At 42.8% G+C, this 24,104-nt stretch overlaps 1 protein-coding gene across 2 annotated transcripts in view; it reads right to left on the minus strand.

Moving 5' to 3' along the window:
- Positions 1-24,104, minus strand: part of SORCS2 (sortilin related VPS10 domain containing receptor 2) — a 1,538,136-nt gene that overhangs the window by 170,900 nt on the left and 1,343,132 nt on the right. For both annotated transcript variants that reach the window (XM_030191157.1, XM_030191158.1), the window contains one exon: positions 322-468. In XM_030191157.1, coding sequence (XP_030047017.1) covers positions 322-468 — 147 coding nt within the window. The remainder of the gene's footprint in view (positions 1-321; positions 469-24,104) is intronic.

The raw sequence follows: 24,104 nt of genomic DNA on the forward strand, positions 1-24,104 counted from the left end.
GGGTGACAGTCGAACTGGTGAGCATTGTAGAGGAGTTTAACTGCATTGGACTGACCTAGCTGTAAGCATTTGATACAGTGAAGCAGACCACCAGCAAAGAGAGAATTATGTCAAGGTATGAGATGACAAGAGCAAGGAGAAGAGGGCATAATAAGGACCCCATTGTTCATAGTTTAGTAATCTTATTATATGAGCTGATATAGAGATTTTCTTCTTTTCATTAGTCTTCTTCCTACAGTAGGTTTTCAGTTATCTCTAGTTTAGAAATAATTGTTCTAACAGTAATAACAACGTATAACAAATCACAATACAAACACTTACAGGTTTGCAGTTGGTTGGTTTGCCATTCATGTCTACACTGGGTGGAGCCAGATAGTCCCAGTCACGACCTTTGTTGTAGGTGATAAGGGTTGTCACTTTTCCATCAATTTTTTGATTGGCCAAAAAGACTCCTTTAACTCCTCTGACCTGTCGCACAGAAATTAAGACCATTAATAGCATATTGTTGCTTGCTTCCTTCATGTGCATTATTCCTTTCATGTTTGGTCTTAAGCCTCCCTCATTCCTTCTCCCAGAGTAGCCTAATGGTTAGTGCAGTGGCCTGAAAACCAGGGGAACAGGGTTCAATTTCCACTGCAGCTACTGAGCAAATCACTTAAACATCCATTGCCTAGGTACGTAATAAATCCCTGTATATAATATGTAAACCACTTTGACTGTAACCACAGAAAGGCGGTATATCAACTTGGGTATGAGAATTAGCACCGGAACAACGCAGGGAATTAAAGCCCCGATGATCAAAACTAATAGCATGCAAATTTATGGACATGCGTCCAAGGCACAATCCTCCCACAGAAGAGTTGTTTGAAAGGTACGGGCTGTCAAAAAAAGCCTGGACCTGCCAAACAAACTACTAGATTCCCCCCCCCCCCCCCCCCCCCCACATACACAGTTTTGCAGTTACATGCAAAACTGCACTTTAGACAGTATTCTACAACTTTGGAGCAGGGGCGTAGCTATCTGGGGCCACGGGGGCATGGGCCCCCACAGATTACGCCCTGGCCTCCTCTACATTTGACCCCGCCATCACTGCCTGCCCCCCGCCCCGCCGCCACATCAGGTACCTTGTTTGCTGGCGGGGATCCCCAAACCCCGCCAGCCGAAGACTCTTCTTCGGCGCCGGTCGACTCCGACGCCTTCGTTGTGGGATCATCTGTTTCTGATGCCTTATGTCCTGCATGTGGCTACATGCATGGTGCAGGACGTAAGGCATCAGAAACAGATGATCCCACAACGAAGGCGTCGGAGTCGACCGGCGCCGAAGAAGAGTCTTCGGCTAGCATAGAGGCTGGCAAAAACATGTTTTTTAATTTGTTTTTTTGGGTGGGAGGGGATTGGTGACCACTGGGGGAGTAAGGGGAGGTGATCCCCGATTCCCTCCGGTGGTCATCTGGTCAGTTTGAATTTCGTTATTGTTTTCATCTCCACCACCTCCCGCGAGAGGGCATTCCAAGTATCCACCACTCTCTCCGTGAAAACATACACTTAGTGAGTTGTGCGCCTAAATTCTAATCAGTGCCAGGTAGGGCTCATTATTGCTTGTTAACTGCTGCATGTTAAGCTTGTTAAATTATGTGCTTTGTTATAGAATCCGGCGCCGGTCGACTCCGACGCCTTCGTTGTGGGATCATCTGTTTCTGATTCCTTATGTCCTGCATGTGGCTACATGCATGGTGCATGGTCTTCGGCTGGTGGGGTTTGGGGATCCCCGCCAGCAAACAAGGTACCTGATGCGGCGGCGGGGCGGGGGGCAGGCAGCGATGGCGGGGTCAAATGTAGAGGGGGCCAGGGCATAATCTGTGGGGGCCCATGCCCCCGTGGCCCCAGATAGCTACGCCCCTGCTCCCAAGTTGTAGAATACTGTCTTAAGTGCAGTTTACAACGACGTAAACAGACAAATAAGTGAAAAGTCAGATAATACAGAAAACAATGGTAACCCCTCAAACCATGCATAAACATAAGCAGGGTCCTGGGTCACAATGGTGCTGATTTGCTGTAAAAGTAGGGTCCTGTGTCTGAAACAAATTGTCTCAGGTGTGAAACTTCCCTCTGTACTATGCCGGAAAACGGAAAGAGACACGATGGCGTCACTGGTGGGTCTGCCAGATATGCTGGATGGTTGGATAAGCAAAGGTGAGATAATTGAGACTGTACTATAGTTACAATAATATAGAGCCATCAGTGTTTCTCTTCAACGTGATCCCTTATTCTCTACTGGATTGTCTTTCAACTACTTTGCTTATGATGTAGGTGTTGGTGTTTCACAGCAAATAAGAGCCAGTATATATAGTAAAATTTGATCAAGTCCTTCCCCATAAACTCAGTTCAGCAGGGAAAACATAACTTTCAAAAATGTAAGAAATTGTTGCTCCATGTTAAAAATCACAGTGGCCTGTAAAGACCTTCATGAATGCAAAGGAAACAAGAACATCCCAACAATTATTAACAAGCATTGCTGTTTGTACTGTTTTCTTCACACGGCAGCACTATTTCAAACTACTAAAGCAGATCAGTTTCCAAATACAAATATACACAACTGTCTGGCTCTAAACAGCACTGGTGGACCACATCATCAATAAATGGAAGACCAAATACTTCCTATGTGTATCCAGCAACAAAATCCAATGGAGAAGAAAAAGAAATGTACTGTGGAACCATTAAATAATGTCTCTTTTCACATGAATTTCGGAGTGCATACACGCAGTGAGATAGAGAAAAACAAAGCTGTGTCACCACGGATGTACTTAGGAGGAATCAATCAAGCTATTGGTGTTAATGACCCACAGAGAGGCCCTGATATCAACTCATGTGTGAAATTAGTTATCTAGTCTTCCATTTAGGGCCTAATGCAGGAAGGCTTTTCTCTCATTTAGCAGGGTTAAGTTAGTACAGCTTGGTTTTTGTAAAGCAGGTATACACACACATAAAAAGTAGGCCCAGAAAGACTCTCAGGTTTATTTTCGAAAGTAAACGACACCCATCTTTCGACACAAATCGGAAGATTGGCGTCCTTCTCACAGGGTCGCCCAAATTGGCATAATCGAAAGCCAATTTTGGGTGTCCCCAATTGCTTTCCATTGCGGGGATGAGCAAAGTCAGAGGCGTAGTGCTTTACCTGGTCCTTTTTTTCTTATGACCAAGCCACAAATAGGTGCCTGAACTGACCAGATGACCACCGGAGGGAATCGGGGATGACCTCCCCTTACTCCCCCAGTGGTCACTAACCCCATCCCACCCTTAAAAAAAAAATTTAAAAATATTTTTTGCCAGCCTCAAATATCATACCCAGCTCCATGACAGCAGTATACAGGTCCTTAACTGTTACACTTGTGGTGGTAAATGTGAGCCCTTCAAAACCCACCAGAAACCCACTGTACCCACATCTAGGTGCCCCCTTCACCCATAAGGGCTATGGTAGTGGTGTACAGTTGTGGGGAGTGGGTTTTGGTGGGGGAGGGGGTTGGGGGGCTCAGCACACAGGGTAAGGGAGCTATGTACCTGGGAGCTTTTTCTGCATAAACAAGACCACATAAAAGTCAGAGCTGAATATCACATTTAACTGGCAATGCGTAAGCCAGCTCTGGAAACCCAGAAATTTAATGCTGGTGCCAGGACATGGTCCAGCATTGAATTTCTGGGTTTAGTGCTGGCGGAAATTAGCAAAATACTAAACGCCACCGGCTGAATATCGACCCCTACGTGCCTAAGTGTGGGATTCACCCATGCCCTCCATATGTAGTCCCCCTTGCAGCTGCGCACGGTCTGTAGAATATCACTTATCTTCAGATTCTATATAGTGTGCCTAAAGATCAGCAGCGAAATCGGCACGGATTCTATAACAAAGCACATAATTTAACAAGCTTAACATGCAGCAGTTAACAAGCAATAATGAGCCCTACCTGGCACTGATTAGAATTTAGGCGCACAACTCACTAAGTGTATGTTTTCACGGAGAGAGTGGTGGATACTTGGAATGCCCTCTCGCGGGAGGTGGTGGAGATGAAAACAATAACGAAATTCAAACTGACCAGATGACCACCGGAGGGAATCGGGGATCACCTCCCCTTACTCCCCCAGTGGTCACCAATCCCCTCCCACCCAAAAAAACAAATTAAAAAACATGTTTTTGCCAGCCTCTATGCTAGCCTCAAATGACATACCCAGCTCCATCACAGCAGTATGCAGGTCCCTGGAGCAGTTTTTAGGGGTACTGCAGTGCACTTCAGGCAGGCGGACCCAAGCCCATCCCCCCCACCTGTTACACTTGTGGTGGTAAATGGGAGCCCTCGAAAACCCACCCAAAACCCACTGTATCCACATCTAGGTGCCCCCCGTTACCCTTTAAGGGCTATGGTAGTGTTGTACAGTTGTGGGCAGTGGGTTTGGAGGGGGTTTGGGGGGGCTCAGCACCCAAGATAAGGGAGCCATACACCTGGGATCAATTTGTGAAGTCCACTGCAGTGCCCCCAAGGGTGCCCGGTTGGTGTCCTGGCATGTGAGAGGGGACCAGTGCACTACAAATGCTGGCTCCTCCCACGACCAAATGGCTTGGATTTGGTCATTTTTGAGATGGCTGTCCTCGGTTTCTATTATCGACAAAAACCGAGGTCGGCCATCTCTAAGGTTTACCTAAATATCAAGATGGTCGACCTAAATGTTGAGATTTGGGCGTCCCAAACCGTATTATCGAAACGAAAGATGGATGCCCATCTTGTTTCGATAATACGGGATGCCCCACCCCTTCCCTGGGACATCCTCAGATATGGGCGCCCTTAAAGACGGGTGCCCAGTTCGATTATGCCCCTCCACGTTACTATGTATGTTATTCTGTAATGAAGTGCGCCAAACTTCTAATGCGCACAGGCAAAAAGGGGTGTAGTTATGGGTGGGGAAATGGGTGTTTTGTGGGTGTTCCAAAATTTACACATGTAGTTATAGAATACGGCTTAGTGCGCCTAAATCTATGAACTAGGCCCTTTCGTTGGTGTAAATGGATGCACGTAGATTTAGGCGCTGAAATATGAACTAAGTGCATTCTATAAATGGCACCTAAATCTAGGCACCGATTATAGAATATGCTTATTCGGCACTGATTTCAGCGCCATATATAGAATCTCCTCCTTAGTGCCCAACTGGCACATCCATGCATGAATGTTACATTCACTGCATAAGTGCTAGTATTCTAAAATCTTAGCATGAAATTAAACTTTTCTAGAATGAGGGGTAGTGTGCGTGTAAATGTTAGCACCTAGTTATAGAATTCCCCTGATAAAGTACAGGCACACATTAATACATTCTTTGGGGCAAGGACAAGTTTGTGTAAGAGAAATTGTTTGATATTAGGGACAGTTCTGAGAGCCTATTTTATAAAGGTGCAGAGGTGCTTTTCTGGACATTGCACATAGGCTACCTTTTAGTAAATTACTGCTTCTGCATCTATGAGAAAAAGCTTTGCTTTGTACAGTAGAATAGACATGCAAAGGAATAACACGGTGTTCCCACAGAGACAGAAAGAGCAAAAACCATAGTGAATCAGGCCCTCGGTGAGACTTAGCATTGTATCTTAGTTATTATGGATCAAAAAGGCAAACTAAGGTAAAGAGACTCTAACTGTATCAGGAATCTTGACTATTAAGACAGAAAATCAGGCTTATTTAATGACAAACATACATTAGGATCTGCATCTCTCTCTCTTTTTACATTTTATCTCTTTTCAGTGGTAGCCCAAGATGAGTTACAGTCAGCTACACCAGCCATTCCTCAGTCTCCAGTAGGCTTACAAGCTAAAGCTCCAATTTATTAAGCCAGGGTAAAGTAGTGTGTTGCTGCGCTGTGGGAACACTACTTGTGGTTCCGAAATGGAACTGCATGGAACCAATTTCAATTTTTATTGATAAGTTTTCAAGACCATTGGTACCATTAATATCAAGATACGTTAAGGATTCCTCTGATATGATTAATTGTTTGAATCAGATAAATTTTGATGAAGATTGTATTGTAGTGATCCTAGATGTAGAATAGCTATATACTAACATCCCTCAAAATGAAGCTTTAAATGTCATTCAAGAAGCATTACTTAGGGGCACACAACCAAAGAGAATACCAGTTGCATTTTTGGTATCCCTTGCCGAAATAACTTTGAATTGAAAACTATTTCTGTTTTGATAAAACATTCTACAAACAAATAAGAGGCACAGATAAAGGTTGTATCACTTGATCCGGACACTAGAGTGAATCAGGAGAGTTTGGGGAGAGACAGAGGTCCTCCTTGAGCCACTTAGGAGGATGTTGAGTGTTTGTTTGGCATCCCATTAACTAAGGAGCAATTAAGGAAGACCAGGGAGAGCCGGTGGAAAGAAGCTCCCCAAAGTCTGCCGAGCTGATTGGTATTTGAAAAAGGTGGTGTGCGACATGTGGTACCTCGGATACCCTTATGTCCTGTTACTGGTAATGTGTATTGTGGAAATGCAGCGGGAAAACTGGATTAAGGAGGCTGTTCTGCCCCCATATTCATGGAGGCAGGGGTGTATTGTTATATATACATATTTAATATCAGTATTATTTTTATTCAACTGCATGTCTGTGTATAGATAGCACTGTGTAGTGGGGCTTCCTCCACACCCCCCTAGTTTGCAGTATCCTGTGATCGACTCGTGAGTTTTCCCTATTGGCCATTAGCTCTGAGTTAGGGCCAGCCTTCCCTCTATGCCTCTACTGGCTATGTGAGAAAGCCCAGTCTTGCTACCATGCTTTTGAGATCAGCCTGTAAGGAGGGATCAGCCTTAGATCAGCAGCTGTTCTACAGGCTGATCCCTCCTTAATTTACTGTAATTCCATCAAGAGTTTTCACCATCTCCCCAAGTCATTCCATTTTTATTTACTCTGAGTTTCTCCCCTTATTTCCTTTCAGAGTTATAGCTTTCCCTCTCAGCTGGGCTGAGGTTCTGGCCAAGTCCTTGCCTCTGGAGTGGCTAGATGCAGACTCTGTGCAGAAAGCAACAATTCTGTCTAAGCAATTGAAATGTAAGTTGGATTTTCTTTGTTTATGCTGAGTACTACAATAAAGAAGATTTACTTAAGAACTGAGAGTCTACTAGTAAAGCTTCTATTTGGGAATGGTTTAAGCTGGCAAAGCTATTCTATACTGTGCCTAGAACAGCACAGAGGCCATCTTCTAGAAGATGCGTCTAGACCCTAGTTATCCCATACAAAGGCCATGAGACCCTGTTGTTCGCCACCATATCGATGCACATAGAGACTGGAGAATTGGATGCTCTATCCACAAGCACTACGTGGAAGTTGTAAACTCCTACCATCGAAGTCATACTCTGCCTGGGGGAGCAATGGCATGTAACCCAGACCCCAAGTGGCACGGCTGAGGGATCAAGGATGTGTATTGGACTGGTGGGAGCTGTAAATATGTAAATACCATAGGACTAAAAAGAGACTATTAAGTTTTACACCAAACATCTTTGTCGTGCACTAAAACCTCTTTCAGCAACTTGAACTGTTTGATATGAAATGAACGGTGTGTTAAGGCAAAGTATGAAGTTTGGATTATCTGCCTGTTGTAGCACTCCAATAAAGTTGAGTTTTGCATTTAACATAAATCCTGGAGTGGAGAGTTTTCTTTGGAGTGAGAGTGAAGTTAATTTACTCACAGATTGGTAAAGAAATTTAAAAAAAAAAAGTGTGGTTTAAAACCCTACAGCCTATCGGGATCAAGCCTGGCACCGGCCTGCACTCAGCTCAGTAAGAAATATAACTTTTTGAACACCTATTTCATCCAAGATGGCCGCTGTCTACATCTGATGCTCACGCCAGCGCTCTGTGACCTCTGGAACTAGACCGCGATGCCGAAAAGAAGGGGCTGATCCGCTCTCAATGCTTCTCAGCGGCAAAGCTTCCCTTCTGGTACCGGCCTACTTGACTCTTATTTTCAAAGGGCTGGGATTCCTGCAACGCCAGAGGGAAGCCTGCTGGAGCGCTTAGGGGCGGATAGAGACCCTGGGACGCTCCCTGGGCTAGAGCTTTCGCTCATCCCCGACGTGAAAGCTCCTCCCCCACAACCACAAGGCAGTAGCTCCCCATTGTCGGCATCTCAAACCTTTAACCAAGGGTGGGGCAGGAGAAGAGAGATGAGAGACACTTCATCAACCCCAGGGAGCTCGGAGGAGCCTGGAGTTATTAGCTTCACCAGGAGAGGTTGAAGCTGTTCCATCTGACATAGTGGGGGAGGTAGTAGCTGAAAGTATGGAGAAAGATTCTTTTATTAACAAGGAACCCGAGGTACTGATGACTTTATTTTCTTTATCCATATCTAAACCTACTGAAGTCACCCTTGATAGTTTATGGAGTTTAATTGTGGACTTGGGTAAAGCATTGTGCCCTCAAGTTCAAAAATTGACACAGGACTTGACAAATTTGGAAAGGAAATTTAAAGAAACTAACTCTGGATTAGAAATTTTAACTCAACAAAATAAGGTACAAGAAAAAGAACTGCACCATATACAAACTCTTCAAAGTACTATTGTTAAAGATTTGACATATTTGAGGAGAAAGACTGAATCTCTTGATAATTTTTCTAGGAGTATTTTATTTATTTGTTACATTTGTATCCCACATTTTCCCACCTATTTGCAGGCTCAATGTGGCTTGCATCTTACCGTAAGGCAATTGCCTAGACCGGTATGGAAACAGATACAATTTGATGTTAGGGTCGGGTAAAGTTAGTATATTCAGGTTCCTAGGGATAAAAGATAGGAAGTAATATATAGTGTCAAGTACAGTTTATGGTACTAATAATCTCTGATTCCATAATTTTCCTAACAATTTACAGTCTCCCCCGAGATATATAGAAAAAGTATATTAAAGAAATATTAGGAGTGGCTGAAGAAAGTACCCCGCCTTTCTCACAAGTATATTATTTACCTACTAAATCAATAGTCAATCAGCAAGATCAAGATAATCAAGAGTTGGATGTTTCTGCTTTACTGGAGTCTTCAGATACTGATTTAGTTGTGGTGTCAACTTTGATTACCACTGTAGTGTTGACACCTGATAAGAATTGGTTGTTGAAAATGTTCTTTAAAAATATAGATAAGACTTTCCTGGGATTGAAAATTCAAATTTTTCCAGATGTCTCCATGGACACCCAGAAGAGACGCCAACAATTTTTGTTAATGAAACCAGGTGCTCTTCAGTTAGGAGCTACTATTTTATTTTTGTGATATCCGTGCAAATGCGTCATCAGATACTGATCGGTAAAATATGTCTTCTATGAGCCTTCCCATCTTACAGCTTTTTTGTCAACCCCTATTGGTGGACCCCAATAATAGCTCTCTCTTTAATTTAATTTAACAGGAATCTACTGATTCGTTAGATGAAGAAAATGCCTTTATTGTTTTCCTTAAATTAGAATTTCCATTGTTTAACATCTTGGATCTAAAATGTGGACCTTAGCTATGATTGACAGATAATGTTTTTCTTTTTTTATTATATAATTGTGTGTTGTTGTTATGTCATACTTTTATGTACAAGTATTCTTTTTTCTTAATTTTTGAAATTTTGATAAATTAAAAAAAACAAAGAAATATAACTTGTGTTTTTGGCCCTGGTTTGGGTACTGACCCGAAGAGCTAGCTTCTGCCGTGAACTTTGTGGTAAGACCAGAGTTACAAAGCTTATTATGGACAAGTCTGTGCAATTATTTTTTATATGAAAAATCTTTGCAAAGCATTTTTCCTGAATTTGCCATTTTTTTCAAGGTGTTTTATAAGTGATTTTAATGGTGTAACTTGGCCGTATTTTGATTTAAGTATTTGTTTAATGATTTCTCTTTCTGGCACACAACCAGGAAGTACTATAAAAATGGTTCTCCCATGATGCAAAGGGTTTGTTATTGACAAGACAAGAGGGAACTCTGGGGATCTTTTACAATGGCACGCTAGCGTTTTTAGCACGCTCTAATATTTAGGGCACGCTAAACGTTAGTGACATCCATATATTCCTATGTGTTTTGTAATATATTTTTTATATATCTTGTATGTTCATGTTATCTGACTATTGTTTTTAGTTCATACACCTAGGGTGGCCTTGAGTGGGCGAAACGTGGACCACGTTGGGTACTTGCTTTTAATAAAGAATTGTCTTTGGAGGACTTCATTTGGGATCTGCTTTCTTTCACATGTGCTAATTTTGCCATTAGTGAATTGCCATTAAAACACATTAGCATGTGAGCCCTTACCACCACCCATTATGTAGGTCTCACATGCTAAGCACACACTAATTTGTCAGCACACAACAATCTAATCTAATCCTGTAGTTACAGTCCGCTTTCTCCCCAAAAGGGTCCAGAGTGGTTTACAATAAAATACTGAGCTACAATTATATAAATGAAAATAAGAAAAAACTGTTGGAAAAGATAAGTTTTAATGGTTTCTGCGAAAAGCATAATAAGTTTGTTTCTTCACCAGTAAAGGAAGCTCGTTCCAGATCACAACGGATCAGATGTATATGAAAAAGATGATGCCAATATTGGAAATATTAACAGAAAGGAATTTTTTTTACAGAGAATCTTTTCTGACTGAAGGAAATACCATTGAGTCAAACTTTCTAGAGCCAAACCATGTAACATTTTAAACACAAAGCAAGATAATTTAAACAAGACCAGTGATCAGAAACCAACAATGGAGAAACATGATCAAATCTCTTTCATGAATATTCATTGTGGATATCCTAAAAACCTGACTGATGGGTGAATCCAGGACTAGGTTTGGGAACCACTGGAGTATCTTTGTTAAAGCTAAACCATGTATCTTGTCCATTTAACTCTAAATAGATATTGCACCACTGAACATTGCCTTCTGCATGAACAGGAGAGGGGTAAATGCTGCTGAGCAGCTAGAAATGCATCTGCTGAAAATGGCTGGCACTGGCCTCTGATGGTTGCACAGCCCACAAACTCTATAATAGAAGATTTGTGGGGATAACGGATCGGGACCCACAGACCACATTTTCCCCCAAGTAATGGGTATTTCTGGTTGATAGATCTTGGAATAAAAGCAGAACTGCTTTAGCTATAGTATTTAGGAACTGGAAACATTTTGAAAAAAAAAGTGTTTTGAGGTAAAACAGTTTTCTATTTCTATTTGTTTTGTTTATATGTTTTAATGAAAGCAAGCACTGTATATGGAAAACACTCTTTCTGTAAAATGGAAATTTACTGTTTCCAAAGAGACTTCACTGTCTATAAACCAGCACAAAGCCAGATTGTTAACAGTGGTGGATGTGTGAATTGCACATTTTCAGGCTTGAGGCTCTTCTGAACTCATTTATTATCCTTTCAAGACTAATTCACTGACACCTTTAGCACAGAATCCCAGAGCAAGTGCAAATTGGATGCAAGCCCACACTGTCTTTGATTTGCCTCTCACATCTCTTTTACATTTATTCCAGGCTCCAGTCTGCGGACACATGATTTATTGTTAAGCCAAGGGAGTGGAAAAGATGCATAAAAGAAAGAAAAGAGAAAAAGCACAACAGAAAGAAAAATGAGCATGGACAGGTGAAAGCACATATAAATAAAAAGAATGAAAGAAGATCAGTGTGAGAAAAATCACAGTCCTACGGAGCAAATTTCAACCAGATTTGGAAAGAAAGGAGAATCTTAGAGAGGCCAGGGTTGGATTTTATAAATATTTTCTTCTAAGATGGCTTGTTTTTACAGACAGTAGATAAAAACTGTGCTTATTATAATGCAGTATGCGGGACATAGGGGGTCTATTGACAGTTCTGGCCCTTTTAAGAGAAGTTCACCAGGATGTAATATTTTGAAATGCAAATTAAAACAAGAATAAGCGCAATATGAATAAAACAAACAAACAAATATCAAAGAATCCTCTCATCAGACAATGAGAAACACTCTCAATGTAAGAACATCTAGTCCAGCATCCTGCTTCCAATAGTGATCAAGTCAGGTCATAAGTACTTGGCAGAATCCCAATAAGTAGCAATTCTATACTACCTAATCCAAGGGATAAGCAGTGGCTTTCCTTGGGACTACCTCAATAATAATTTATGGACTTTACCTCCAGGAATATATCCAAACCTTTTTCAAACCCAGATACGTTAACTGCTTTTGCCAGATCTACCGCCAACAAGTTCCAGAGTTTAACTATACATTGAGAGAAAAATATTTCCTTTTATTAATTTTAATAGTATTACTATCAGGCTTATTTTCGAAATAGAAGGGCGCCCATCTTTCGACACAAATCGGGAGATGAGCATCCATCTCCCAGGGTTGCCCAAATCGGCATAATCGAAAGCTGATTTTGGGCGTCCTCAACTGCTTTCCATTGCAGGGATGACCAAAGTTCACGGGGGCGTGTCAGAAGCATAGCGAAGGCGGGACTGGGACGTACCTAACACATGGGCATCCTTGACCAATAATGGAAAAAGAAGGGCGTCCCTGACGAGCATTTGGGAGACTTTACTTGGTCCATTTTTTTTTACGACCAAGCCTCAAAAAGGTGTCCAAACTGACCAGATGACCACTGGAGGGAATCGGGGATTACCTCCCCTTACTCCCCCAGTGGTCACCAACCCCCTCCCACCCTAAAAAAAACCTTTTTAAATAGTTTTTGCCAGCCTCTATGCCAGCCTCAAATGTCATACCCAGCTCCATCACAGCAGTATGCAGGTCCCTGGAGAAATTTTAGTGGGTGCAGTGCACTTCAGGCAGGCGGACCCAGGCCCATCCCCCCCTACCTGTTACACTTGTGGTGGTAAATGTGAGCCCTTCAAAACCCACCAGAAACCCTCTGTACCAACATGTAGGTGCCCCCTTCACCCCTTAGGGCTATGGTAGTGGTGTACAGTTGTGGGGAGTGGGTTTTGGGGGGCTCAGCACACAAGGTAAGGGAGCTATGCACCTGGGAGCAATTTGTGAAGTCCACTGCAGTGCCTCCTAGGGTGCCCAGTTGGTGTCCTGGCATGTCAGGGGGATCATTGCAGTACGAATGCTGGCTCCTCCCATGACCAAACGGCTTGGATTTGGTCGTTTCTGAGATGGGCATCCTTGGGTTTCCATTATGGCCGAAAATCGGGGACGACCATCTGTAAGGATGACCATCTCTAAGGTTGACCTAAATTTCGCGATTTGGGCATCCCTGACCATATTATCAAAATGAAAGATGGACGCCCATCTTGTTTCGATAGTATGGGATTCCCCGCCCCATCGCCGGGACGTCCTGCCAGGATGTCCTCAGGAAAACTTGGGCGCCCCTTTCGATTATGCCCGTCCACGTAATTTCATGGCATGTCTCCTAATCTTTGTACTTTTTGAAACAGTAAACAGTTAATTCATGTTTACCCTTTCCATTCCACTCAGGATTTTGTAGACCTCTGTCATATCTCCTCTGAGCCATCTCTTCTCCAAGCTGAACAGCTCTAACCTCTTTAGCATTTCCTCATATGAGAGTCATTCCATCCCCTTAATCATTTTGGTCGCCCTTCTTTGTATCTTTTCTAATTCTGCTACATTTTGTTTTTAGGCGTGGTGACCAGAATTGCACACAATGCTCAAGGTGAGGTTGCACCATGGAGCGGTACAGAGGTATTATAATATTCTTTGTTTTATTCTCTATTCCTTTCCTAATAATTCTTAGCATTCTCTTTGCTGTTTTGGCCACCACTGCACACTGAGCCAAAGATTTTAACAGAAAGGGATCCTTCTCTAATGCTTCTTCTATAATGTATTATATGTTTATGTTTATTACAACTTTCTGCACCACTTTACCTAACTGGCAGATCCACGCAGTTCACAGATTAAAAATACATCAAATGAAAAGGAAATGAAAAGGAACTACAAAATTAATAGGAAAGAAAACACACCTAGCATACAAGCACATAAAAACACTAGGGTAGGGAAGGGAGAAAGGGGATGGGAAAGGAGCCCTAAACAAAAAATTAGATCACGCAGTCTGTCAGCGAGGAACCAACCAAAGCAGCAAATCATGGAGAATCTGCAAAAGGGGTTAACCATTGATATCAAATTCTGAATGGAAGAGCCAAGTTTTAAAGTCACATTTAAAGTTCTTTGAAAGATTGCTCTGAGCGGAGTGACAAAGGGAGTGAATTCCAGTGAAAAGGGGCTGCAAAGAAGAAAGCCCACTGTCTAGTTGACTCAAGTTGAGCAGAGCGAGGGCCAGGGAGAACAAGACGAAAGTCGTTTCTGGATCAAAGCAAATGGGGAGGGGAATATGGGATGGTAAGTGTGGCTAAGTAGGGATGTAAGTCTAAGCAAAAAGCTTTGAAAGTTATGGTAAGCGGTTTATAAATATCTAGCGGTTCCACAGGGAGCCAGTGGTATTGCTGAAGATAAGAGGAGATGTGATCATGTTTATGAAGATGGGAAAGGACGGCAAACACAGAAGAAAGTGGACCTCCGCATTGGAAAAACCAAGAAAAGAACACCGCGAAGGTGACAAGATGGATGACGCCAAACAAACTTCTACTGGACTCATGCTTCGAGAACAGTGACGCTCACACTCTCATTAAGAAGCTCAGAAGTTTTCTTTCTCCATTTTCCTAAGGTGTTGTTAGAGAAATTCAGTGTTTGCACAAGACTCTCCTTATGAGAACCAATAACACTTTGCCATACAGAGACTCCTGAGGTAGGCCTGAATGGCCGAAACACGACTCGTGTCGAGTCCAGTTTTTAAAGAATAAACTCTTGATGGGAAAGGAGGCACATGGTTGTATTTTGCAAAGATTAGAGTTTTTTACGAAGTGATTTGGAACATCCTAGATACACAATATTGCAGTAGACCAACCTAGTAGTTAAGAGAGCTAGAATAAGCGTATGAAAAATGGAGGATGTGAAATACCTTCTCAAACAACACAATTGTCTCAGCATGCAAAAACCAGTTTTGTAAAGGTTGGAAACCTCAGGAGAAAAAGTGAGATTAGAGTTAAGGATAACACCAAGGTAGTGGGGAACTGGTTGAATCACAGTATCAAAGAGAGCCAACGGGACAGTGGGAATAGTTAGACCACTAGTAAACCAGCAAGCTACTGTTTTGTCTTTATTGAGAATGAGCTGGTGGTCTAACAGCCAGTTTGAAATAAGAACTAAACAATCCTGAAGTGGTTCAATGGAAAGTGACGTGGATTTAACAGGGAAAAGCAGAAGAATATCACCTTCATAGAAATGGTTGGAAATCCCAGAAAACTGCATCAGGGTGGTGAGAGAAGCTAGGAACAAATTGAACAAGAGAGGGGATAGAACTGATCTCTGCAGGACACCATAGGACAGTGGGTAGGGGGAAGAAGTATTGTCGGTTAGAGAGGAATAAGGTGAACTATACTGGTTCACCTTATTCCTCTCTAACCGACAATACTTCTTCCCCAGTATAGAACAGTATAGAATAGTCCCAAAACTTCGGGGCCTTTTACTAAGGTGTGCTGATAAATGGCCTGCAGTACTGTAGGCGCGGGTTTTGGGCACGCGCAGAATCACTTTTCAGCGCACCTGTAAAAAAGGCCTTTTTAAACTTTTCGCCGAAAATGGACGTGTGGTAAAATGAAAATTGCCGCGTATCCATTTTGGGTCTGAGACCTTTCCGTCAGCCATTGACCTAGTGGTAAAGTCTCACATACTAACGGGGTGGTAATGACCTACGCGTGCCAAATGCCACTTGACGTGCGTCCAATACGTGCAGCAGAAAAATTATTTATCGGATGCGTGGCAAAAATGAAATTACCGCAAGAATCATGCGGTAGCTGTGCGGTAACTCCATTTTGGCGCACATAGACGGCTTAGTAAAAGGGCCCCTCAGATTGTGAGCCCCCTAGGGACAGAGAAAGTACCTGTATATAATGTGTACAACGCTGCGTACGCCTAGTAGTGCTATAGAAATGATTATTATTAGTAGTAGAAGGAGAGAGTGGTTCACAAAGTTAAAAGCAGCTGAGAGGTCCAGAGAAATAGACAGAACCATAAAGTATTATTCAGTGCAAAAACTGTGAAGATGAATGCTAACAGCTTGGATTTGGAAAGGTAAGTAATCAAATCTTAGACAAAAAAAAAAACTGTGAGACACACCAGATGTTAAGACACAGATCAAATCAGCTACAGTAGATGGAAGATCACATGCCACAGAGCAGATCAAAGCAGTACCTCCTTGGGACAGCACCTTTTGGGAACAGAGCACTGCATCAATGACCTTATGAAAATACCGAAAGGAAGATTTAAAATAATTCAAGAACATAAGACTTCTGAAGTTTACATGAAATGACAGTCTCGAAGTGACAAGAAAGGAATCCTCAAAGATCTGGGCTTTTTAATGCATTAACCATAAATTTCTACTGCCTGTCACTTCCTGATCACCCATCAAATTATATCCTCCTCTCCTTTCCTCTTCAGACTATTACTGGAATGTTTTGTATGATTCACTTATATTTTCTGGTTATGGTGGGGCAGATTTTCAGCTGGTGTAGTGACTGCATTAATTTAAGCAGGACATTTAGTCAGATTTTTGGCCTGATAATATCGTAACTGTATAAGTTCTGAAAATGCAAGAAGAGTGATGTTTTACAGTTGCCAGCCACTGATAATGTTTAACTTTTATTTATTTATTTTAACATTTAATAACTAGGTGGGTAACAAGACATATACATAAAACATAAAAATATACCATCATACATAATTTCAAAATAATAAAAAACAAACAAACTGAATTCCTCACACAGCCCTTCCAGTAGCATAGGATTACCTAAATCCCAAAATATGCTTCTTTTGAATATTGCCTAGTTGCCTTTTGTGCATTCTGTTCTTGAGAAAGGGCATGCTAGTTCCTGAAAGCTAGTCAAGAAATATATTTATAGGCCCTAATTGGTAGTGGAGTCAAAATGGCAGCATGATCAGTGGGAGCGAGTCTGCAGCATTTACCTCTTACATGTCTTCAAGCCAATATGCCTCACAACAAGTTAAAGTAGTGAAGCCTGGAACATCTGCAGGCTTTACTTCTACTCCTGTGCAGTGGACTATCGAGCAGTATACAACCGCCAATCCCACCCTGTCTGGAGAGCCTGTGTTGTAAGTGCCCCTGGCCAAGAACTTTCGACACGCCTTTTGCTGCTTGACCAACTGGTGATGTGACTCGGCCTGCTCCGAATGGAGCATCTCAGCCAGGTTCGACAACTTGCGCACTGAGTTTCACAAGCAGATGCTTGTGAAGAGCTGGTAAGATTGTATTCCGGAGATGAGCACTGAAGTCTGGTACATCTTCCTCCCAAAAGAATCCACGGTTCTAGCTTCTCTACCTGGGGCACCAAGGCATAGTCCCTGGAACTCCTGGCTCTTTTAAGAGAGGATTCCATGGAATTGCGAGGCAACTGAGGCTTGTCAAAAAAGGTGTACTCCGGTTCTGATACATGGTATCGATCTTCTTGTGTATGACCGCGACTGACAGAGGGGACTCCCAATTCCTAACGAGGATTTCCTGGAGTACCTTGTGGAGAGGGACAGTTACAGCCTCCCTAGGAGGAGACGTGTAGTACAGGACCTCAAGCATCTTGGCCCTGGGTTCATCCTCCACTTTCAAAGGAAATGGAATGGAATGAGCCACTTCCTTGACAAAAGAAGGGAATAAAAGGCAGTCCGGAGGAGACTTTCTCCGTTCAAGTGGAGGGGAGGGTTCAGAGGGAATTCCATAGGACTCATCCAAGGAAAAGTACCTTGGATCCTCCTCTGAATCCCATGAGCACTTTGTTTGGTGTCAGACAATACCTCTCGATGGGAGTGTCGAGACTGAACCTGCCTCGACGTGGAGGAACAAGGTCCTTGAGAACGGCATCACGAAATCGGTTCCCGCCTCGACTCCAGCAAAGCTTCCTCCATTGACAAGAAGGGAGTGCCTGTTTGGGTGGCAGATGACACTGGAGACAAATGCAGCATTAGTATTGGAGGCTGCACCACAGTCTGGGGCCAAGCGGGGCTGCAACGGTAGGCAGGGTAGGAGTAAGCACCCCCAATGTCGATGCAAACCATTGCATTAGGCCATCCAGCAGCTCAGGGAGCAAGGCTCAGATGCGCTCATCAAGGGCCGACACTGTGAAAAGCTGGGGTGCCTGTTCAGGTGCAGGTTGCAGAGGTGCCGGCGTTGATATAGGAGCTGAGTCTTGGCTGCTGGGAGACCAATGCATCAGCACATCCTGTATGAAGGGTGACCAGTCCTCCTGGTGTTGATGCTTCTCTGGTGCCGAATCCTTCGACACCCTGGAGCTCCCGGCACCGTGCGTTGAGGGCAATCGATGAAGATGCTTCTTGGCCTTCACCCAAAGCGTGTCACCGAGTCTCCTCGGTGCCAAGTATGATGTTGAATCTACACTTTGCATTGGGGTCAAGTCCGAAGATGGATGGTCCCGAGGGCCCTGTACAACAGGACGCCTTGAGGCAGGTGGCATCCTAATCGATGCTTCACTGCTCCCAGTGTCTAACAGTCTAGCAGCAGCCATGCTTACCAACGCTCCCGATGCCAGTGCGATGCTCAACATTGACGCGGATACCTCCGTCCTTGATGCCGACATTGAGGAACCGGACTTGGGTCTAAAAATCTTCTCTTGAGCCTCTCTGGAAACCTGGGTCCTCTGCTTCATGCGAAGACAGAGAACACAGTTAGTAGGGCTATGGTCAGGCCTAAGACACTGAAGACACCAAGAATGGGTACCCTTCTCAGAGACTATCCGATTACACTGGATATAGCACTTAAAGCCACTGGGAACCTTCATGGACATGGAAGGATAAACTTCCTCGGCTAAATTAAACGAAGTGATGGTGCCTGAAAAAGAGGCAAAGCACGGCAAAAGATGAAGGGAAAAATCTCGGCCGAAGTCAAGGCCTAAAAGCGTCTGAATGATGACAAAAAAGAAAGGAAAATTAAAACTTGGCAAAATAAAGTAAAAATGTAAGGGAAAAGCAAAGGAAGGGGGTTCCACAACTGGGAACACAGTTTAAGGAGAAAAAAAAATTGCCGAAGGGCACAAAAAGCTCTTTTGGAATGAGCGATGTGAGGAGATGGTAAAAAAACATGCCCTCTTCTCACCAAAAAGAATTGAGGTGACTGCGTTCTTGCAGTAGGTGGGAAGTCACTCGCACATGTGCAGCGGAGCATGTCTCGTGTTCCACAAAGCTCTACTTATACTTTTCATAAGTCCCAGACTGGGCAATGCAGGTCGGCATCACCCACTTGTGAGAATCTGTAAGCCTGCTTGTCCTCGAGAAACTACTTTGCACACAATTAATTAGACTGTTTAGTCATAATGATGACATCATGAATGGCAGAACATCCTCTGTGGACTCCACACAACAGCCCTCCACCAGCTTCTCCTGTGTTCTAAGGAGTTAACTCTACAAAGTATTTTTCATGTGTAATGCAAGTTTTACAGGTGGAAAAGGGCCCTTATAAAATTATGCATCCAAATACAAGCGTATTTATTTATTACATTTCTATCCCACATTTTCCCACCTATTTGCAGGTATTGCTTTCACAATACCGTACTGTGATTGCCAAGACCGGTAGAGAAAAAAAATATAAGGTGAAATTACATTTGAATCAGATACAATGGGGTCAAAGAGAGGGAAGGTTAAATAATGTCCAATACGATTGTAGGGTTTGCCGAGTTGCAGAATGTAGACATCTATGTTGGATCAGTAGGATATGCCCTTTTGAACAGGTAAGTTTTTAATGATTTCCTGAAGTTTAGGTGGTCGTAGATTGTTTTCAATGTTTTGGTAGTGCGTTCCATAATTGTGTGCCTATGTAGGAGAAGCTGGTTGTCTAGGTTGCTTTGTATCCGAGTCCTTTGCAGCTTGGGTAGTGCAGGTTTAGGTATGTTCAAGATGATACGGTTCTGTTTCTGTTTGGTAGATCTATGAGGTCTATCATGTAACCTGAAACTATACCGTAGATAATTTTGTGGATCAAGGTGCAGATTTTGAAGGAAATGCATTCATTAATTGGGAGCCAATGTATTTTTTCTCAGGGGGGTTTGGCACTTTCGAATTGTGTTCTGGCGGTCAAGAGTTTCTTTGTGAGTTGTTCTTTACATCCCGCATAGATTCCGTTGCAGTAGTCTATGTGGCTTAGTACCATTGATTGTATTAGTTTATACATGCATCAATAAAATGGTGCATTCTTACATGTGCACTGCATGTAGGGGTGTTTTTACAAAGGCGCTAGCGTTTTTAGCATGTGCGCTAAATATGCAGGTGCTAACACACTAGAGACACTCATATATTTTTATGGGAGTCTCTAGCATTTAGCGTGCTCTAAAAACACTAGCGTGCCTTTGTAAAAGACCTCTCATAGGCTTTTATAAAATAGGCACCTTTTTGGACCTTTTCACATAGGCGTCTTGTTATAAAATCAGGGCCATACTGTACAGCCAGAAAATTCCAGCATAACATTAAGTAAACAAGTGCAGACAAAAATAGATTTATGTACAGAGCAATTAGGTTAAACAAGTCAGGTACGTGGGAGAATCTATCCCTTTCTTGTGCGCTCAATAATTTAACATCTTCTGCAGCAGAATAAGATTAGGTGAGTTCCTCTGTGCTGTTAAACAATTAGTATGATAAAAACACATTTGCAGGAGACAAAAATACCAGCAGTGATTAGAGGGAAAAAACATGTTAAGAAAATGTTTCTATTTGGCGCTGAACAAACACATTTGTAATAAGTTGCTTCAGTACTTCATAAACCACTCTACATACTATAATTATTTTAATCATCCTCAGACTTCTTAATTCAGTATCCTGTGAGGATGCCATTTCAATCAGTTATCCACTCTCACATGCCTTCATCAAACCTGCAATACTTTTTGACAGGTTATCTCAAGCTGAACAACTCCCACTTGTCCCTCTGTGACAACAATGATATTTATTTTGATTGTAACTAGGTAATCTTCTTTTCATGCACTGATACAAAAGCAATCTTATTGTCAGTAGAAGAAAAACTAGACCAAGTATATATTAGAAAACAAGGCATGATAGGGATTATATTACTTTCAAGTAATCCAAACCTGAATGGGCACAAGGTGATGGGATCAGAATATGAAAAACAAAGGCTAGAAAGTAATCTAGCATGGTCACCACTTCCCCTCCTCTTCCTATCCTGTAAAATTAAATAAAGGACTTCATGGAGCAGGTAAGTACGTGCTTAGGAGGGTCATGAGGCATAAGAAATAATGGTTATGGGGACACAATAGATATTAAGAAGGCATGTATGTTTCCATAGAAAAGAGAGAAATGAAAGGCCTCAGAAATGGTTTACAGGATTATACAGATATAGATCTAGATAGAAAGATATAGATCTATGTATCTATGTCAATACAGATATAGATATACATACTACCTAGATTGTAAGCTCTTTGAGCAGGGACTGTCTCTCTATGTCAAATGTTCAGCGCTGCGTGCGTCTGGTAGCGCTATATAAATGCTATTAGTAGTAGTAGTAGTACCTGAAAGCCATTAAAAATTTATGATGAAATGAATACCGTTACTATAGAGTAATCCATTTTGTCTTCAGAACATGCTCAAGATTCTCTCTCTACATTTTCAGTCTATTTCCACCAATCCTTCTCTGGGTTGCTAGCCCTGATTTGGAACACATCTATCTCAGTCAATGGTTCTGACCATTTGTAAAGGAAAACCTTTCATAACAGGGAACAGCGAGGTGTACCACATTTGTAGTCTCCTCTCTCACCCTCTCCCCTCAGCTGATTCTCTCCTCCCTCAGCCTCAGACCAGGCAACTGATCCCTTCTGATGATGGGGTTCCCAACCTGTTTTGATGGTCAGACCCTTTTCAATTTCCAAGGTTTCAGACCTTTAGACCTTTCTGATCACTCTCCACCCCCCAACCAACCTATCTGTATCTCTAATTAAGCCAATCTCTACCATTCTTTGTCCTCCCAGGTTCATTTCCAGTATTCTGCCCCCACATTTATGTGTGCATGTTCTGCATTTGTTTTTCATATTTGTTCTTCTAACATAAAGTGCTGGCATAAGTGCCCTTAGTGACATGGACCGTGCTCTAGTCTCAGGCACTGATCCTATTGGTCTATTTCCTTGTTCTCTAGCTATGTGGGTCTTCTTCTTGTCTCCATCTCCCTACCAAGCAGATTCTCCATATTGGCTCAGAGCATGAGGCACTGCTCTCCTCCTGGAAAGAGGACTCTCTTTTCACATTCACCCTTTTTAAGCCCAGTGCTCTCTTCTACCGGTGGAAGACCAGCATGTGGGGAGGTGCCAGCATGGTCATGGTGTGGGGGAGCTGCCGGTGCAGTGGTGGCCCAGGAAATGCAACAGGCTTCAGTTGGAGGAGAGCTTCTATGATTTTCAGATTCTAGCCCTAAGTGTATTTTATAAACCAGTGTTTCCCAAGTGGGGTCCTACAGTATGCCTTGCCAGTCAGGTTTTCAGGATATCTACAATGATTATGCATGAAAGAGATTTGCATATAATGGAGGCAGTATATGCAAATCAAGTCCATTAATATTCATTGTGGATATCCTGAAAACCCGACTGGCAAGTGGTACTCCTGGACTGGGCTTGCTATACACTGCTATAAACATTAAGCACCATTTATAGAATAGCACTTAGCACACTATTTTTCAGCACTATTTATAGAATTTGGTCCTCTATGTTTATATCCCTTTGAAGAACTACTCTGTTGTGATGAAAATTTGTGTAAGGTGGATCAGCTACTAGGGCCTGAATTTCGCTGACCCTGTGAGCTGAAGTGACTGTCACCAAAAGCAAGACTTTCTAGGTCAGATACTTCAGGTGGGAAGAGTCAAGTGGCTCAAAAGGGGCTTTTATCAGCTGGATAAGAATGACGTTAAGATCCCATGATACTGTAGGGGGTCTGATCAGAGATTTTAGCCACAGCAACCCCCCCCAAGAGCCCAGCAACTAAAGGCTGCAAAGAGATGGGCTTACTTTTCACATGGGAATAAGTGTCAATTGCACTGAGATGAACCCTTACAGAGCTGGTTTTTAAATCAGACTCAAAGGTGCAGAAGATATTCAAGCACTTTTGGGCAGGGCAAGAGAATGGATCTAGAGCATTACCCTCAGACCAGATGGCAAACCTTCTCCATTTAAGATTATATAATCTCTTCATGGAATATTTTATTGAAGCAAGGAGGACTTTACAGACACCCTCATTTAGTTGGAGGGATGCAAGTTCTAAGTTCTCAACATCCAAGCCGTGAAATCTGGGGCCTGGAGGTTGGGATGCAGAAGAGACCCCTCATTCTGGGTGATGAGGGACGGAAAACAGTCCAGCCTCCAAAGATCCCTAGAGGACAACTCCAGAAGTAGAGGGAACCATATCTGCTGAGGCCAATATGGTGCGATGAGGATCATGGTTCCCCGATCCTGAATGAGTTTCAGCAAGGTCTTTCCCACCAGAGGTATGGGAGGATACACATACAGAAGACCCTTCCCAAGGAGGCAAGCATACGATATTTGTCTGCTGTGTGATTCCATTCTGCAATAGAACTGAAGGACTTTGTTGTTGAGGTGAGTGGCAAAGAAATACACTGAGTGGATACCCCACTCTCTGAAGATCTGTTGGGCTACGCTCATGTTAAGGGATCACTCGTATGATTGCACCACTCTGCTCAATCTGTCCGCCAGACTGTTGCTCTTCCCTGCCAGGTATATGGCCCTGAGCACCATGCCATGGCTGGAAGCCCAGCGCCACATTCTGACAGCTTCCTGACATAAGAGGTACAATCCTGTGTCTCCCTGATTGTTAACACAATATATTGCAAACTGATTGTCTGTTTGGATGAGGGTAATTTGATGCATGAGCTGCTCTGAAAGTCTTTAGAGTGTTCCAAATGGCCTGGAGCTCGAGGAGATTGATATGAAGCTGTATCTCCTGGGAAGACCTGAGTTTTAAATGTAAACCGCTTTGTATTGAACAAGCTAATGGTATATCAAATGTAAAATCAGGGCTTTTTTTGAGGGGG

This window comes from Microcaecilia unicolor, chromosome 2 (assembly GCF_901765095.1).
Source record: "Microcaecilia unicolor chromosome 2, aMicUni1.1, whole genome shotgun sequence".
NCBI lineage: Eukaryota > Metazoa > Chordata > Amphibia > Gymnophiona > Siphonopidae > Microcaecilia > Microcaecilia unicolor.